The 19,443-nt window shown below is 36.8% G+C and overlaps 1 protein-coding gene across 5 annotated transcripts in view; it reads right to left on the bottom strand.

Moving 5' to 3' along the window:
* The window catches only part of ATRNL1 (attractin like 1), a 777,769-nt gene that overhangs the window by 745,085 nt on the left and 13,241 nt on the right, over positions 1–19,443 (bottom strand). For 4 of the 5 annotated variants that reach the window (XM_042908169.1, XM_042908170.1, XM_042908171.1 and 1 more), the window contains exons 1-3: positions 5,740–5,840; positions 2,209–2,292; positions 692–805 (exon numbers count right to left, since the gene is read on the bottom strand). In XM_042908169.1, the coding sequence (XP_042764103.1) occupies positions 692–744 (53 nt within the window). In that variant the 5' untranslated portion in view covers positions 745–805; positions 2,209–2,292; positions 5,740–5,840. Of the gene's footprint in view, positions 1–691; positions 806–2,208; positions 2,293–5,739; positions 5,841–19,443 lie in introns of those variants that run through there. The other variant, XM_042908168.1, reaches the window with a different exon arrangement.

The raw sequence follows: 19,443 nt of genomic DNA, 5'->3' as shown, positions 1-19,443 counted from the left end.
GTGGCTCAGTCGGTTAAGCGTCCGACTTCGGCTCAGGTCATGATCTCACAGTCCGTGAGTTCGAGCCCTGCGTCGGGCTCTGTGCTGACAGCTCAGAGCCTGGAGCCTGCTTCACATTCTGTGTCTCCCTCTCTCTCTCTGCCCCTTTCCTGCTCATGCTCTGTCTCTCTCTGTCTCAAAAATAAACATTAAAAAAAAATTTTTTTTTAATTCCCAAATTTTGAGAAATGAAAGAAACACACTCTTTATTAAAACATTCCATAAAGTATAATTTGACCTTCTGTACAGAATTGAAAATTTCTCATTTCACTATAATAAATAGACAACTATAAAAAAATATATACATTTGTCTATTATTTCTTTGTTAACTAGAACTCACATTAATCTCTACAACAGGTAGTTCTGAAAACATATTCAAATTGCTTTAAAAGAATAAACTATATGTAGGAGAATAAAGGATACTTAACAAGAATTTCTGAGAGTACTTATTGATCTTTCCTAAATCAACATTTATACTGTTATATACATCTAAGTTGACATAGTATGCAACATTGTATTATAATCACCTTTGAAATTTAGCAATCAATATCTCTGCTGGACTTTTTAAAGCACAGAGCGGTATATTTAAAATTCAAAAATTTTAGTTACTTTTCTACAACTATAGGCTCATCAATTAAACAGAATTACTCACCTAAGAACAGCTATCAAAGGTGCATATATTGAATCTCCATCGTAAACATACATATGATCCCAGCTACATTCTGTTGCAAAATGATTGAATCTTAATCTTAACACTGCATTTGGACTGAAAAAAAATTATTAAAATATGTTTAAATTAATATGCAATATTCAAAGCACAGTCCGAAAAAATTTTTAACAGAATACTGTATAAGAAAACCTATTTACAGAAAATTTTCTATGCATTCTTAAGTCACCAGCGTCAAAAAAGACTGATAAAGAGTCATATCTAAATTGTAAAAATGAGGGCCACCTGGCTGGCTCAGTCAAAAGAGCATGTGACTCTTGATCTCAGGGTCATGAGTTCGAGCCCCATGTGGGGTGTAGAGATTATAAATAAATAAATAAATAAATAGCAAAAATGACATACAACAAAATCTATTAATAGGCTGTATATATAAATCACCATTTTCTGAAAATTTAGTCAGCAGTAAATGTTCTATGTCTTGATTAAAGTGGACATTACATAGATTACATTATTGAAACTTTATTGAACTGTACACTTAATATACATTTTATTGTATGCAAATTACAGTTAAATAAAGCTGATTTCTAAAATTCAACACTCAAAAAGTAGCGACTCATTTCTACACAGTCCTTATTAACTAAAGGCCCCAACCAATATAGTCTTGAAATTTTAATTAAAAGGTCTTGGTATACTATTAACAAATGATCAAAATGAAAAGAGAAGGGTGGGGGGGTGTCTGTCTGGCTCAGTTAGTAGAGCATGTGACCCTTGAGTTTGGGATAATGAGTTCAAGCCCAACACTGGGCTTACTTAAGAAACAAGAAACAAACAAGTAAAACACAAACAAAATGAGAACATAGATGCACAGAGAATAACTTTTAAGTTCTAAAAACTTTCTAAGTAACCCTCCCCCCAAAAAAACATTTTCCAAATCATAAAATGGTTCAAAAATAACTTCTATCAATTCATTTATGATCTATTCACAGTATGTTTAAATAGATCAATTCAATCTCAAGCCCAATTACTGAAAAACACTATAAAAGGATAATTAACTCTCTCCTACAAAATGTTCTTTTTTTATCTTCTATTTAAAACATATATATAACTATTTTATAACTAAAATGCTGACTAGTATGAACCAATGGCATAATTCAGCATGGAATATTTTTATACTTTCTATGGCATCTTCAAACTCCGTAAGATGTTTAAAGCAAGCCAAAATGCCTACTCAATTTACTGCCACACTAACATAACTCAAAAATAAAATATATGTAACAAACTACTATCACAAGTAAAGGGGTACTATAATTTATATTAAATGTGATATCTAAAAGTTGTAAATCTCACTTAAAAATATCATGAATAATGACTGAATAAACTATAAGCAATCGCATGAACTATAAAACTACAAAATTACACTATAAGATAATACTTTAACATTTATAGGATCACCTTCTTTATCATTTAAGAATAAAATAAATTAATTCAAATTATATACTTACTAGCCTTCAATTAGCCATGTACATTTAGTTTTATATTTATAGTTAATTGGACCATCTGTTAAATATCCAGAAGGTTCGGTTAACCTAGAAAACAAAATCATGAAAACAAGTACCTTAAAGTAACTTTAAGACAGAGTAGCATAAGAAAATTAAAAAGACATCAAATCAAAGAAACAGGATGTAGCATTTTCTAACACGGAAAAATTATTTACAAATTAGGAAAATTTCCAAATTGCCATACATCTCTCTACATCTTGAAAGAATTTATTTTGTATTTCTTTAAACCTTGACATACTTTGTTTTATTTTACACAGTAAAAACACACCTGAGCCTGGGTGGCTTGTCACTTAAATGTCCAACTTCAGCTCAGGTCATGATCTCACGGTTTGTGAGTTCAAGCCCCACATGAGGCTCTCTGCTGTCAGCGCAGAGCCCGCTTCAGATCCTCTGTCCCCCTCTCTGCCCCACCCCACTCACATTCTCTCTCTCCAAAATAAATATTTTTTTAAAAAACACACACACTGCGAGACTGAATATTGTGCTGATGGGTTTAATCTGGATGCAACATAGATGAAGTTAAATTGCATCTGTACACAAATAAGGTGGAGGCAAAAGACCTTGGAAGGTCAAACACACTTTAAAAGATGCAGTTCAATGAACCAGAGCAATTGTGTTTTGTACACACCAGCTTCAGAGTCCCACTGTTAGCTGTATTTGCTTTTGGCTTTTGTTTTTGTAGTTCTCACTCATTCTCAAGTAGTAAGTTACTTATTTATTTATCTGTTCTAATCGAAGTAAACACACAATATTATACTAGTTTCAGGTGTACAAATCAGTGATTTAAAAAGTCTATACACTATGCTATGTTCACCATAAGAATAGCTACCATCTGTCACTGAATTTGTTTCCCACATACCAGGACTGCTGATGTAACTATCTTCTATTTATAATTATCCTCTATTTAAAACATAAAAAAGAAAAAGACCATTAGAAACATGTCCGTTTTCAGGGCGCCTGGGTGGCTCAGTGGGCTGAGCGTCCCAACTCTTGATTTCAGCTCAAGTCATGGTCCCAGGGTTGTGGGACCAACCCTGTGCCTGTGGGACCAAGCATGGAGCCTGCCTAAGATTCTCACTCTCTCTCCCTCTGTCCTTCTCCGCCTCTGCCTCTTTCCCCAATTCATACTCTCTGTCTAAAAAATTTTTTTTAATTTTTTTAAGAAAAATTTCAGTTTTCAGAATTTAAAAATATTTAAAACAAGATCTCAGTTCTACTTCATTGGTACCTCCTTAGCTCCAATCCAATTGTTTCATTCACAAAAGACCATATTTTAAATAATTAAGATATCTTCCCATTTAGCCTTTATATATTTATATATACAAACATATACATATACACACAAGGGCTTATCAGTCTTTATCACATATATAAACACATATATCATACATAATATACACATATGCACATAGATCTCAGGGTCATTATCTAGTTTTAGATAAATTAAATTTTCCTTATAGTATAAAGTCTCAAATACACTAGGGGAAAAAACAAAAACAAAAACAAAAAGCTTCATTTACCTAAATCATGGTTGACAGAAATGTCAGTCAAAAAAAGAATGTTATTTGTAAGTCTTTCATAATCCCTGCAAATTACTTTAGGTAATAAAGGGGCTATTTTATACTTGGAAAAGGTTTTCAAGAACAAATTCCAATATTCTCAAATTAATGTAGTAATAAATTGAGCCATTTATTGACACGTTTCCATGTGTCAGGATCCACTGGAAGCGCCTAATGTGCTACCTCATTTAAAAATCTCAAAAACCTTATGAGGTTGTAATTAGTAATCCCATACTACAGATGAGAAAACTGAGGCACAATTTAAAGAACAGGTTAAAAAACTTGTCCTAATTTTTCACTTTCAACAATACCAGATAAGGTAATTCAGACAAACCCTGTATTGTAAACAGCTTTAAAAAGCTAAGGAATAATTTTAAAATCTTAAAAGCATCTTATAAGTAGCAAAATGGTAGCATCTACCAACCCAAGACCCAAAAGTTGCAAATTCTTTAAAAGGAGGCAAGCATTCAGAGCTGTTTTTGCTCTGGAGAGACTTGTCTATCAAGAAGACAGCATCAGGACGTTGAGTGCTTTTGGCAGCCTGATAGAGGGAGGGAGATAAAATTGAAGGCAAAGGCTCACAAAAGGTAGAGGCTCAAACAATATGGCACTTGGAATTGAGACACAATGACCTGTTACTAGGGTAAGAGTGTATCAGAAATAAACCAGCCACAACATGGACTGCAGCCTAGCTATGAGTCAACTGGGTGTTAGAAAACCCCAAGACTTACAATTGGCTTCAGGTGATACTGGAACCGACAGTATGTCAAAGCTCCTAACAGAAGATACAAAATTACTCTCCAAAGAAAGGTAACGTTATTCTAGGCCTCACATTATTCCTTCCAATAATTTTTCAAATAAAATGTCCAGCATGATTAAAGATAATACGACATATGAAGACGCAAGACAGCAAAATAAGAACCAACGACAACAGGAAGAGACCCGAAGATATTTCAATTACAGAGATGATCAGATGTGTCCTATAAAACAAATATGCTTTACCAAATTCAAAAAGACAAAAGGACAAGATTTAAAATTTTGGCAGTTAATTGAAAACTATAAGAAGTAATTCTGATGCACAGGTTTACAGCACATTCAAACACAGCTAAAACAGGGTGAGAGATCTACAAGACAGGCCCAGAAAAAATATCTAAACTACAGCAGGATGACTGAGAATTCAACCCACTGGCTTTGCGTCATTCCACCAGGTGAAACTCCCAACATGTTGAGATTCTAGGTGAGAGCAGGGGAAACAAAAATAAGGACTGGAAGAACAAAACCACAGATATCAATTATCATCTTGTAACAAATCATAGAAACAAAGATCATAACAGCTTTACATAGTTTCTATTTGCTTGTCATGTGCAGATCTTCTCTCCTTCCCATGTTTATTTTACATACAAGGTGTAAGTTAACTTGACAATTTAGACTTTAGATAATGGCATATTCAGTATGACTATGACCAGATATGAAGAGTAATTAATACAACCAATCATAGATCATAGATACAATGGTTCTTGGAACTGTGTATTTCCTCATTTGGAACAAAGGGTGAGAACTTCAGCTGAAGACGTGTATCTTCTTAGAAATACAGTGTTGCTTGGTTGTTGGAGAATTCATATATGTTTAAAAAAATTTTTTTAACATTTATTCATTTTTGAGAGACAGAGAAAGACAGAGCATGAGCGGGGAAGGGGTAGAGAAAGGGAGACACAGAATCTGAAACAGGCTCCAGGCTCTGAGCTGTCAGCAGAGCCCGATGCAGAGCTCGAACTCACAAACTGCGAGATTCTGACCTGAGCCGAAGTCGGGCGCTCAACTAACTGATCCACCCAGGCGCCCCAATGTTTAGAAGGAAGGATAAAGAAGATGAATAATCAAAGGGTAGACTGTTCAACTATCCATTGCCTCTCACCTCAAAATCCACACTGCCTATGTGAAAATGGATCTGGGTCCTTTAAATATTTTTCTTTGTCAGATGGCATGATGTTAAGTTGGCATACTTTGTCAACAGAGTGCACTAGAGAGATCGCAGGAGGAAAGAGTTTTGCTTAGTGGTTCCAATGTACTTCCTCACCAAGCTCCTGCAGCTTGGTTTCTCCGGGACCAGGCTCCTATAGTATGCAATGGCCAGCAACCCAGCCACCAACAGCCTCTCCCAGCACCTCCCCTCAGACAATTCTGCAGCAGAGTGCCTTCAGTGAGACACTGCCCCATAAACAGCACACCCCATCTTCCAATAAGATAAACATAACAAATTCCCAAGGGCAGATAACAAGTAATTTCTACCAGGGCAGCATTACAGCAACTGCACCATTCAGTGAGCCACAGCCATGCCCTCCCAACAAGGTCTGGATCTCAGACCAGGAGGTGGGGTGCTCTTAAGTGTTCCTTATCAACCATAAGGATAGTAGTGGCTGCTCCTTATATCCACTATTTCTACATTCTTTGGAATTCCCATTACTTCTTACTAGCCAATCTCTCATTATCCCAATCCCTATTACAGTCAAATATTCTTTTCATTAAACTTCTCCTGTTAAAATTACTGTGATTCTCTTTTCTGATTAGACCCAAACCAATCAACCAAGATAATATTTAGACCCAAAATTATATTTAGCCCCAAAATAATCAAGGATAGGCAAAATAAAATCCCAGTATCACACCACTATGCACACAACAAAATGGCCAAAATTAAAAAGAATAATACCAAATACTGGCAAAGATGTGGAAAAAAAAGAGTTGTCATGGGAATAAATTACAATTTCACAAAGTCATTTGGTATTACATTGCATAGTTGAAAACGGACATACCTTATGAAGTAGCTGACAGTGTCTGTGCTACCCCCATATCCTCTTGGACCCCCTCACTATTTCCACACATTCCAACCTAACTTCCTCAGATGAGCACCTGCATCTTTGCTGGAGGCTCCCCTCTGGCTGCTGGAACCCACACTTCCTCTGCATATGCTGAGCTGAAAGTGCCTATCTATAAATCAGCATCCTCCGAGGGGCAGCCCCTAGCCAATGAATGATTTGGTAAGGGTACCCCCAAGCTTCCTTACCTCTTTGTTGGGATAATACTGAAGTACATTCCCCCCTCCCCCAGTACTTTCTTGTGGGATTAAATGCAAATCACCCACTGTGGTAGCTGACTTGGTAACATACTTCTAACTGGCTACTTTTCTCCTCTCTACTACTCTGTCAACACCCCTGCATCTCCCAAGTATACTACATGTGCTTGATTCTCAGTGTAAAAGCAGGTACTTCTGCTTCAGGGTGGCGGAGGGGAGGGTGACCAAACTAACAGTTACCACCAGGAAGCAGATCTTCGGGACAGGATTCTGGGGTTGGATCACTCACTGGGCAGATGGTAAAGTAGCAACAACTCCTGGCAAGCTACAGCATCACAATGACTAAGACTTCCACTTGTTCAGTGGAAGGTTATGCACTGACAACAGGCTAATGCAACAGCTCTAATATTTGAGAAGTACAGTAGCAAGGGTAATCACAAGGACTGTGGCATTAGATGATTGCTATAAAAGGTCACTTATGTGGGAAAGGAAGTCAATTGCAGCAGAGTGCCTCTAGTGAGACACCTGGCAATGAACAGTTTTCCCAGCATCGGGTAAGGCTCAGTTCATCATCAACCAATCCAGCTTTAGGTAGAGTGTAAAAGCCAGGAGACTCTCATATTTAAAGGCAATTTCTACTCCTGAAGCCAGAAAGAAGATCAAGCTGAAAAACAGGCCCAGGATCAGATTGTGAGACCAGCAGAATTACAGAAAAAGTCTAATTCGCTGCCATGGCAAAACTCCAGTGTTAGGAGAGTGCCCCTAAGAGGAAGTAAAACCCAAAGACCTAGAAAGGTGTCATATGGGTAGAGGCACATGAGAACCTTGAGCCTCCAAAGTCCTTCAGAAGCCAGAGTTGACGGTAAGAAAAATAAATTCCCACCTTCTTCGTATGACCACTTGTTCTTAAGTCATGCCAACAAGTAACACCAGAATTGAATTAAATCAATTTAATCAATAACAACTGGCTACAGTAATCATGCATCCAAAAACAATGAAATTAGCAGCAGTCCCATAGAGTGACCACACAAAAAAAAGATAAATTTAAAATCCCCAAATAGTTGCAAATTAAGTAACAGACCTCTCAGTCAACAAGACAATTAGAAAATATTTTTAAGTGAATAATATTAAAACCACAACATATCAAATTTTATGAGATGAAGCTAAGCCAGCATTTAGAGAGAAATTTTAGCTCTTGATGTTAGAAAACTGAAAATCAATTATCCAAGGTTACACAGCTCAAGAAGCTATAAAAAGAACAGGAAATTAAACCAAAAGAAAGTATGAAGTACGGCTCAGTTGGTTAAGTGTCCCACTTCGGCTCAGGTCATGATCTCACGGCTTGTGAGTTTGAGCCCCGCGTCAGGCTCTGTGCTCACAGCTCAGAGCCTGGAGCCCGCTTTGGATTCTGTGTCTCCCTCTCTCTCTCTGCCCCTCCCAGCTCATGTTCTGGCTCTCTCTCTCCTTCAAAGATAAATAAACAGGAGAGGAGAGGAGAGGAGGGGAGGGGAGGGGAGGGGAGGGGAGGGGAGGAGAGAAGGGGAGGGGAGGGGAGGGGAGGGGAGGGGGGGAGGGGAGGGGAGGAGGGGAGGGGAGGGGAGGGGAGGAGGGGAGGGGAGGGGAGGGGAGGGAAGAGGGAGGGAGAAAGAAAAGAAAAGAAAAGAAAAGAAAAGGAAATATGAAGAGGAGAATAATAACAGAAATCTCTTAAATAGAAAAGTCATATAATAAAGAAAATTAACATAACTAAAAGCTGGCTTCATGAAGGCTAATAAAATTAATAACCCCCTAGCAAAACTTACCAAGAAAAAAATATGAATTACATTATCAAAAAGGAAAAGAGAAACATCACTACTGATGCTACGAAATAAATAAATAAACAAGACATTAAGAACAACTCCTACCAATACATTTAACATTTTCGATGAAAGGAATAATTCCTTAAATAGTACAACTTGACAAAACCAACAGAAGAAGAAATTAAAATTACAAATATCCTTCATGCAAAAAACCCAAACAAAATATAACCAAATTTAATCTAGCACTATATAGTAAGAATAAATTTAACAGTATTGCCAACAGAAGCATGTGTAAAAATTTGGAGGCTCATGAAACAGCACTGCTATGTTGGGGAGCTGAAAGTCATTCAGTGAATCAGTGGGGAATGTCTGATGCTGAGACTGTACAGGGTGATCCAGATGATAATGGTATAACAATAGAGAGGAGAGACTTAACAGTTACTATGATTGGTTCAAGGAGAGAAAGTATAAATTTAATTGCATTTTTCCCGTGAGCAGCTAAGTTTACCTAATATTTTTGCATTTAATTCACAAAATCATTTGCTGATACAGTATGAAAATCATCCCATACCTAGCATGAAACCCTTTCAGGGCAAAACAAACAAACAAAAACAAAAAGACAGCTATAAGAAGGCAATCCTCAAAAACACTGAAAGGCAAATATGACAACCCCTGCTGCATGAGGCAAAAGTTTACAGAGGAAGCAAACAACAGATCTACAAAGAGCCTGGAAGGAAAATCTGGAGAGAGATTCTTTGAACAATTAGGATATTGAAAAACTACCCAGTATGTGGGCCTAAACGGGAATCTGGGAAGTCACATGCATCCCCAGGGAAAACTACATGCTCAAAAAAGACCTAAGAAGACTCTACATTATCACCTCTGGCTACTTTTTAGACTGAAAGCCAGAAGGAAATGAAGGCTAAGGCAGAGGCATAAACAATGGAGCTAAACACTGGAGGAATGTCCCACAAGAGTTAATCTGCAAAGACTAGGAGAGTTATTTATTTTGCCCTTGGCTTCATGCATTCAGGGAAATCTTTGTCACTAGATGACCACAAACTAAAAGAACAAAATCCTTAGAGAGCATACCCAACAAAGAATACAGTCATTACAGAAGTAGTTTAGAAAAATCCCTAACTACAACCCACATAAGCAAAAGAAAAAACAAACCCTGAGAGAGAAGACTCTGATTTCCAGAATTATCACATTACAATAATAAAAAATTACCAAGCATGCAAAGAAATAAAGTATGGCCATTCACAGAGGTTAGCAAAAATTGTCCCCATGGAAACAGACACTGAACTTGGTATTTCTAATGTTTCTACAATACATTCTAAGTTTCAAACAACTAACTTATTTTTTAAAACTTTGTGGCATGACTCTTCTTGAATTGAGTGCCATACTGACATGTTAATCTAGATCAGAGCTCCACACACTACTAGCCTATTGCCTGTTTGTGTAAGTGAAGATGTACTGGAATTCAGCTACACCCATTTGTTCACATATGTCTAAGACTGCTAACATGTTGCAAGAGCAGGGTTGAGTAGTGGCAACAGAAACCATCTAGCCTGCAAAGCCTAAAATATCGACTATCTGGCCTTTTACAGAAAAAACATTGCCAATATCGGTCTAGATGCCTGTCACATGCCCATATGCCTTCAAATGTCTCATCTAGCTACAACTGCCCAATCTAGAGTCCCTGATCAAATAAACATGCTGTGCTATTTAAAATACAGGAACGGCCACTACTGAGTGCAGGAAAGCCAGCACAAACAAACATTAAACAAAACTAAAATTGAATCAATTGGAATTATTGTCCTCTATCCTGGCTGTGAATGCAAAATTTGATCAAAACATTATAAAAATAAGAGAAATTCAGTAGTTGTAATACTACAAAGTCTCTGAGACAATAAATCCTGTTTAATTTAAAAAAAATGGTTTTAGTGCTGGCAACAACCACTAAAGGAATAAGGAAGAGTCAAATACACTTGGGGAGTCTATATGCAGAGTCACCCTTGCAAGCCATCCTTTTTTAGTTTTTTTATATTTCTGTGTTTGTTTGTTTGTTTATTTTGAGACAGAGAGAGCATGAGTGAGTGTGGGAGGAGCAGAGAGAGAGAGGGAGAGAGAGAATCCCAAGCAGGCTCCACACTATCACAGCACAGAGCCTAACATGGGGCCCGATTCCATAAACTGGGAGATCATGACCTGAGGCGAAATCAAGAGTCCAACACTTAACTGAGCCACCCAGGCACCCCTGGAAGTTTTTTATAAAACAATGTTTTTAGTTAAAATACTGTTTAACAGTTTATTAATTCCTTTTTAAGCAAAATGAAGAGTGGGCTCCTGGTGGCTTTTTAATCTCACGGTTTGTGAGATTGAGCCCCACATTGGGCTCTGTGCTGACAGCACAAAGCCTGCTTGGCACATTCTCTCTCTGTCCCTCTGCCCCTCTCCACCCCCACTCCTGCTCATTCACACCCTCTCTCTCAAAATAAATAAACATAAAAAAAAGAATTGAAAAACAATGTTTTAAACAAAATAAAGAGTACTTCTAGGTTATATTCATTGGTATTAGCTCTTTTCCTTTCCGCATGGTGATACATTATTGTATTACACAGCTAACTTGTATGTGTTGTAGTTTCCTCACCAGTGCACTGTGCGCCCTCCACTCTTAAGTCTGTATTCTCCATCCACCCGACTCCTAATAAAAAGGCAGGTGACCTCATCTGCTAGAGCAGTAGTCTTCACACTTTAATTACATGCTCCCTTGTCAGTAAAAATTTTTATTACATAACTCAAATATATGTATATTTACATTTAAATAAACACGTACTATTTAAAATATTGTGTACTATAAAGTATAAATTTTAAAACTCAAAATTAAAAATAACACTATTAGAAGTCCTAATATTTTCTTCCCACACTCCAGTAAGTCGTCTTAGAGACCACCCCACTTTAGAGAACGCTGATTTGAATAAACCGTATTCTGGCCACATAAGTATTCCACCACAGAAGTGCACTAACCAAGCCAACTATAATAGTTGACTGGCATCAGCACGCACTAACTAAAATTCCTCTACAGACTGGCTTCAGTGATAACAAACAGTATATCTTAGATGTGCTTAGCTCTCACATCTGATAGGACAGAACTACCCATAATACACTCTCTGCATGATTTGAGGTGAAAAATAATTGACTTCTGGTAGAATGCCACAGTTAAGACCATCACCATGTCTCCTCCAGCAAATAAAACCTTTTACTATGATCCTTCAAAATAACTGTATTCCCATTGCAAATCTTTCCCAGTCTCAACCAGGATTCAAATAGTTGCCAAGGCAAAACAGTGCCTTTAGGATGAATCTTACTAAGACCACATCAAAATAGCTTTCAGTGTTTTAACCTTTCAGCTATTGTGTGTCAATACTCATCTGTAGATAAGTTGTATTGGAATTGACGGAAGCCATTCTGGGTACTCAAAAGTCTTTCATTCAAATACTTAAACATCTGGGGGCGCCTGGGTGGCTTGGTCGGTTAAGTGTCGGACTTCGGCTCAGGTCATGATCTCACGGTCCATGAGTTCAAGCCCCGCGTCGGGCTCTGTGCTGACAGCTCAGAGCCTGGAGCCTGCTTCCGATTCTGTCTCTCCCTCTCTCTCTGACCCTCCCCCATTCATGCTCTGTCTCTCTCTGTCTCAAAAATAAATAAACGTTAAAAAAAAAATTAAAAAAAAAATACTTAAACATCTGTGGGCCAAATACTATAATTAGGCATTTACTTCAAGATTTCTGGCCATGTTAAATATGGCTAATGTCAAGTTGACTTCATGCATACTGAGCACGGAAGCTACACAAATGAGAACAAGAAATTAAGTTACCAGGCAAGATACTTCATTTTTGAAAAGATCTGATTCAGTTGTACTCATTTATTTTCTACTGATTGTAAGAGAGAGAATGCATTATTCACTCCTCATGTTTCCATGCGGAGGGATTTTAATTAGAGTGAAACTCCTGGCCTCTCTGCCCACACCTCACTCCTTCCTTCCTCCTCAGTGGAGAAGACATGGCTTCTGACTGGAAAAGTAAGGAGAAAAAACTGAGTATGAAAGACTGAGTCAACTCCAGGCTGAGAGGGTGCATTATGCCTACTTTCTTCCGTGCAATATAAGGGTCTTGCCCAGAAACATGGACCCTCAGTTGCTGAACTCTGCCTGTGGGTAAATTTAATTTTGAAGTGAACTATTAGATAATCCATTATGGCCATACATGAAATCCATGTTCTCCATATCTGCACTGATAAAGCTGATATTTTAACCATTATCTATCTGACTTTTCAGCCTATCTCTCAACAAATTCTGAACTCTAAAATTTTAATAATTATATTCCCAAATATGAGAATTCTAGCTCATCAATGCATTTTTCCTCAGCATTGCCTTAAGTCACTGAGATGACTATACAGTGCAAGCATTTTTTAGTCATAGTCTCTTCCACATAGTATTATTCTTTTCAAATTCATCTACTATCTATAATAAGGACAACCTCTTCCCCTTCTGGCTAAACTGACTTCACATCTACTAATTATTCTGAAATCTTAATCTGTCTATATTTTTCCTATTCACTTTTAGGTACCATATGGTTGAGGTAAAGGTAAAATAGTATTATCTTACTACTGGCTCAAGTAGTATTTCAGAATGAAATGAATGGTATGAATAGAATCGTGTAGGTCAAACAGAGCCAAGTGGATCAGACAGCTAAAATTTCACAGCATCTTCTTTTCAAGGATCCAAATATTAATTAGTACTTATGTCAACCATTCAGAGTGTTAATTCCCATCATTCATGGCAGACCAAAGACAAGGAGGAAAGGGAAGTACACAAAGTATGAATCAACCTACATTATTATTGTTGTTAAAAATAATAAAACTCAATAGACCACCATACTTAAGGAATTAATTTAATTTTCTGGTTAACTAAATAATATGATTAACTGAAACTCAACCAGAATACCTTTTTCAATGATTTGTTGCTAAATATGTTCCTGAATTTTTTTTAATTGCTGTGTTACCAAATTACCACAAACTTAGAAACCTCAAAAACATCCATTTATTACTTCACAGGTCAGAAGCCCCTGTTGACTCAGATGAATACTAGCTGAACTGGGCTCTTATCTGGAAGCTTTTGAAAAGAATCCACTTCTAAATGCATTCGGCTTGTTGACAGAATTCAGTTCCTTGAGGTTATAGGGCTGAGATTCCCATTTCCTTGACAACTATTGGCCAGGGGGTACTCTTAGCTCCTAGAGACTCCTCTCCAGTCATTTAGACATGGTCCCCTCCATCTTCCAACCAGAAGGGTATGTCAAATCGTCCTTGTGCCTCCAATCTTTGACTTCCCCTTCTACCAGCAACCTGAGAAAACTGCTTTTAAGGGGTTCATGTGACTTGATTAAAACTACTCAAATAATCTCCCTTTTGCCATATAACATAAATCGTGACAGTAACATCAGGGGGCAAAGGTCATCTTAAAATTATGCCTACCAAACTTCCTATATTATTAAATTTTTGGAAACATAACTGCTTTCATAACTCAAGATGGTTAAATACCTCAGAAACATCATTATGAAAGTTAATTTTTATACACCCAAAGTTTAAGATTAGTTTGATTTAATCCTGACTACATAAGACACCCTGGAAATTATTTTTTTAAGTCACAGATAAAAATTAATTTACATCGTTTGACTTTCTCCCCAAGTGGACTGAAGAAAAATATATACACATAGTCATTCACTGATTCAAAACTATTTATTGAATGTGGCAATATTCTTGGCATGGGGGATAAAACAGTGAACTTAAAAGGTTCCTAGAAAGTAGATTAGTGGTGATCTAGTGCTGGGGAGTGGGGGAAGAGAATGGGGAGTGACTGCTCTTGGGTACAGGTTTATTTTATGGAATGATAAAATGTTCTAAAATTACTATTATAGTTTCACAACTGTAAGTATAGTTTAAAAAACATTAAATCATGTACTTTAAACTGGCAAAGTTTGTAGTATATATCTTGATAAAGCTGTTAATATAAAAAGTGAAAAAAACACAGGGAAAATTCTGTCTCTGCCCTTCTGGACATTACATTCCAGGACAACGCTGTCCAGCAGGACTTCCTGCAATGATAGAAAAATTCTACATATTTACCATTCAACATGGTAGCCACTCAGCACATGTGGCTATCGAGCACCTGAAATATAGTCAGTGCAACAAAGGAACTGAACCTTTAAAATTTAATTTTAACTAATGGCTATATGTGGCTAGTAACTTCCATAGTGGACATGATTACAGAAAGAGGAAAGACAATACACAAATAGCAAATAAATGGGTAAAGTGATAAAACACATAGAATGGGGAAGAAGACAGCACTCTCCAGCACTCTGATATATATCTACAGAAATATGTCAGGTGTATATATGTATATAAACATACGTGAACATAGTGTCTGTATGTGTCTACATGTGATATACATGTAAATACTTAGATATGAGCAATTAAAAGTAGGAAGAATTTTTTATCCTTCTATAATCTTCCTAAGTTATTGTAAAAAATAAATTTAAAAACTACTTTTGAGATCATTCCACAAGTTGAAAAAAATACTTTTTAAATTGTACATATACAGCAACCATTATTTGAGTTTCTTTCCTATAATAGTGATTCTTACCATTTTGAGATCTGAGATCACTTTTGAGAATCTTTTAAAAGCTAACCACATCCTGATTACAAAAATTCATATAAATAATATTTTGTATAAAAATCTGAGGATTCACCAACCACTCACAGCCCATCTGAGAACCAGACATCAAAAGCTCCTATTACTATACACATTCAAATAATCAACAAGCTTGGAGACAAAATATTATTATATCATAGAGAACTGTTTGATAAGCTTAGACTTTTGGCATCCCCGTCTACTATAAAACACACCCATTCATATTAACTTTGTAAAGAACAAGTTAAGAACTATGAATAACATTCTCTTTTCACTGAAAAAGGAAAAAGACATGACTGAGAAACTGAAAGAAATAGGCAAAACTTTAGAAAAGCTACAAGAATCTCAATTTGGTCCTGTAAAGAGTATGTAACTCAACCTCCCTAAGCCTCAGTTTCCTTGTGTGTAAAACAGTTATAACAATACAACTTATTTCACAAAATTGTTTTAAAAATGCAATGACATAAAATTTATCAAGTGTTCAGTAAAGCAGCAAGACAAATCCATGTAAATTTCATGGCACACTGGCAGAAATAGGTCTCAAACCCATTATCTATCAGTTTGGTACCACTCATGATCTTAGGTAACCGCTATGCTACCCAGAAATTGAGAAGATCATGAGTTTATAATTAAGGAGAAACTTACTGAATTGTAAAAGATGACTTGATATGGATAAAGAGCCAGACAGACATGATTTGGCAATTCACCTGTCACTTAGTAGCTATCAGACTTTGCATACATAATTACTTCAGGTCTTTCATTCTCTGTTCCCACTGTAAAATGAGAACAGCAGTATCTACCTCACAGGATTTTCATCAGCCATAACACACACACACACACACACACACACACACACACACACACGTATACATATATACATACATATAAAGGTTTTCCATCACATTATAGTACTTTTCCCCTAAACTCATAATTTAAGCTTGAAATGCTAGTTTAATTGCTGTCAATATTATTCTTATATGAAATAAAACAATAAATTGAATTCTCTTGAAAAAATTCATTATTAGCATAATTATATTGTCAAAAAGTCCAAATGAAGCCTGACATTAAACTTAACATATCAAAACATGGAAAATGCTCTTAAATGTTCTGTTTTTTTATGGACACAGAGAATCAACTTGAATGTTTCTAATTTACACAGTGCTTTTTTTTTAAAAAAAACACGCTTATATTTTACCTATAAAAATAGTAAGTACCTTCCCCTCCCCACTGGGAGAGAAAGCGGAGGTGGGGTCCCTTTAGTGAGACCTGCCCTGCACTAAACCAATACCAGCAAAGAGGCAGCACCCCTGCACCTCATCACTGGAGTTTGGACCATCCCCACCCTGCACTAAGCAAATGCTGGCAGAGTCAGCACCCCCCTACCCTCCTAACTAGAAAACAGAAACAGATTACAAAGAGGAAGATGGTGAAAAACGAGATCTTTCAAATCTTCTGTATGAAGTCCTGGGTACACTCTCAGGCAGCCCATACATGAAACAGATCTGAATCAACAAAACAAAAACTTTTAGAATTTAACCATGGTATGGAATATCATCCGTATCTCAGAATGGCAGCAGATGAGTAAGGCAGAACAGAATAGTATAACCAAGGCTCTGGAAACTAAACTGGCATTCAAATCTCAGCACAAAAATGGATCATCGCACTCCTAGGTACATACTCAAGAGAAATAAAAACACACATCCACACAAAAATTTGGTACAAAAAATTCATGGCAGCATTATTCATAATGGTCAAAAGGTAGAAACAACTCAAATGTCCAACAACTGATGACTGGATTAACAAAATGTAGAATGTCAATACAATAGAGTATTATTCAGCAATAAAAAAAAAATGGACACATGCTACATGAATGACACTTCAAAACATGCTAAGTGAAAAAAGCCCATGACAAAAGACTGGAATCACTACATTGATTCCATTTATACAACATGTCCACAGTAGGCAAGTTCACAGAGACAGAAAGTAAATTAGTGGCTATCCAGATTAGTGGAGTTGGCAGGAAGGGGAAATATGGAATGAGTGCTGATGAAAATGGGGTTTCTTTAAGGGGTGATATAAAAAAGTTCTAAAATTAGATAATGGTAATGGTTGCATCACTCTCCAAATATCCTAAAAACAAATGAACCATTTAAAAATATGAATAGTATGGCATATAAATTACAACTCAATAATTGTTATATAAATAATAAAAAGTGAAGGTCATGTATGCTGAACCAAAACAAGTTGAAGGCCTCCTACAGCAGAACATTTAGTGTATGCAGAATCTCATTCACAATACTCAAAATATCCAGGATATAATCCAAAATTACTTGCCATACCAAGAAACAAGAAAATCTCAACTCATTTGAAAAAAAGATGATCAGAGGTACCATCACTGATATGGCAAAGATGCTGAAAATTGTCTGCGAAGAATCTTAAAGCAGGTATCAGAAAAACGGCACAAGCAGCTGCAGACACTTTCAAAACAAATATAAAAATAGAAGTCTCAAGCAAAGAAACAAAAGACATAAAGAATGAAATGGAAAATGTAATCGTTGGGGGCGGGGGGGTGCAGCCCCTGGGTGACTCAGTTAAGTGTCCAACTCTTGATTTCAGCTCAGGTCATGATGTCACAGTTCCTGAGATCAAGCCCTGCATTTGGCTCTGCACTGATGGCACGAAGCCTGCTTGGGATTCTGTCTCTCTCTCCTTGCTCTTCTCCTGCTTGTGCATGTTCTCTCAAAATAAATAAATAAACTTTTAGAAAAAGAAAATATAATAAATGAAACTTTCTATACCAACTCACAAGATGGGCCCAATAGCAGAATGAAGATGATAGAGGAAACAATCAGGGAACGTATAAATAAAAGTTACCCAACCTGAACAGAAAGGAAACAGTCTGAACAGAACTTCAGTGACCAAGAAGTCAATAAGAAAAGATGTAACATCGGTTTCTTTGGCGTCACAGGAAAGAAGAAAGAGTGTGGAAATGAAAAAAATACTTGAAGAAATGATAAAAAAAATTTTAAAAATTCTGAAAAACATATAAAGATACAGAGCAAGAAAAAAAAAAAAAAAAAAGATACAGAGCAAGAAGCAGAGCAAATAACAAGATAAACTTAAAAAATTTGACACCCATACACATCATAATCAAATTTCTGAAAACTGAAGACGAAAAAAGAAAGCCAGAGGAAAATTACACATTGGCTGCAGAACAACCATTTGAATGACAACAGATTCCTCATCAGAAACCTTAGAGTCACTGTTTTAAATACTTTAGCTCTCAAAAAAGAGATATGACCAAATTTGTGTTCTATAAAGCAAACTCTGCAGCAAGAAAGAAGAGATTAGCAAGGGAAAAATTAGAAGCAAAGAGATCAGTTAAAGAGCTACTGTAACAACCCAGTAGAGAAAAATTCAGGATTTAACTAAAACAACGGCCATAGAGATGAAAAGGATGACAAACCTTGAGAATGGCAGCATCACATACGTGTACAGATGGACTTACGGGAAAAACTGTCTTTGCGGCACCTGGCTGGCTCAGTCGATTGGGTATCCGACTTTGGCTCAGGTCATGATCTCACAGTTTGTGAGTTTGGGCCCCACGTCGGGCTCTGTGCTGATAGCTCAGAGCCTGGAGCCTGCTTCCAATTCTGTGTGTGTGTCTCTCTCTGCCCACCCCCACCCCCACCCCCTGCTTGTGTTTTGTCCCTCAAAAATAAATAAATGTAAAAAAAAAATTTTTTTTTAATAAACTGTCTTTCCAGCAAGAATGACTGGGTGGTGCCCCTGCAAACCAGAGTATGGAAGCTGTCACAAGGAAGAGAAAGCTGAAGACAGAAATACCCTAATTCTGTGTATGAACCCACACAAGATTCAGGCTTAATCTGAGCAGCTCATATGAGGAACAGACCCAACAGCAGCTTACTAAAGTTTCTCAGAACTGAATTAAAACTTAAAACACTGCACACAAGTCTCAGACTAATCCATGAATGC

Source organism: Panthera leo, chromosome D2 (assembly GCF_018350215.1).
Source record: "Panthera leo isolate Ple1 chromosome D2, P.leo_Ple1_pat1.1, whole genome shotgun sequence".
NCBI lineage: Eukaryota > Metazoa > Chordata > Mammalia > Carnivora > Felidae > Panthera > Panthera leo.
The sequence above is the reverse complement of the archived record's forward strand: the minus strand, read 5'-3'. Positions and strand labels throughout refer to the sequence as shown.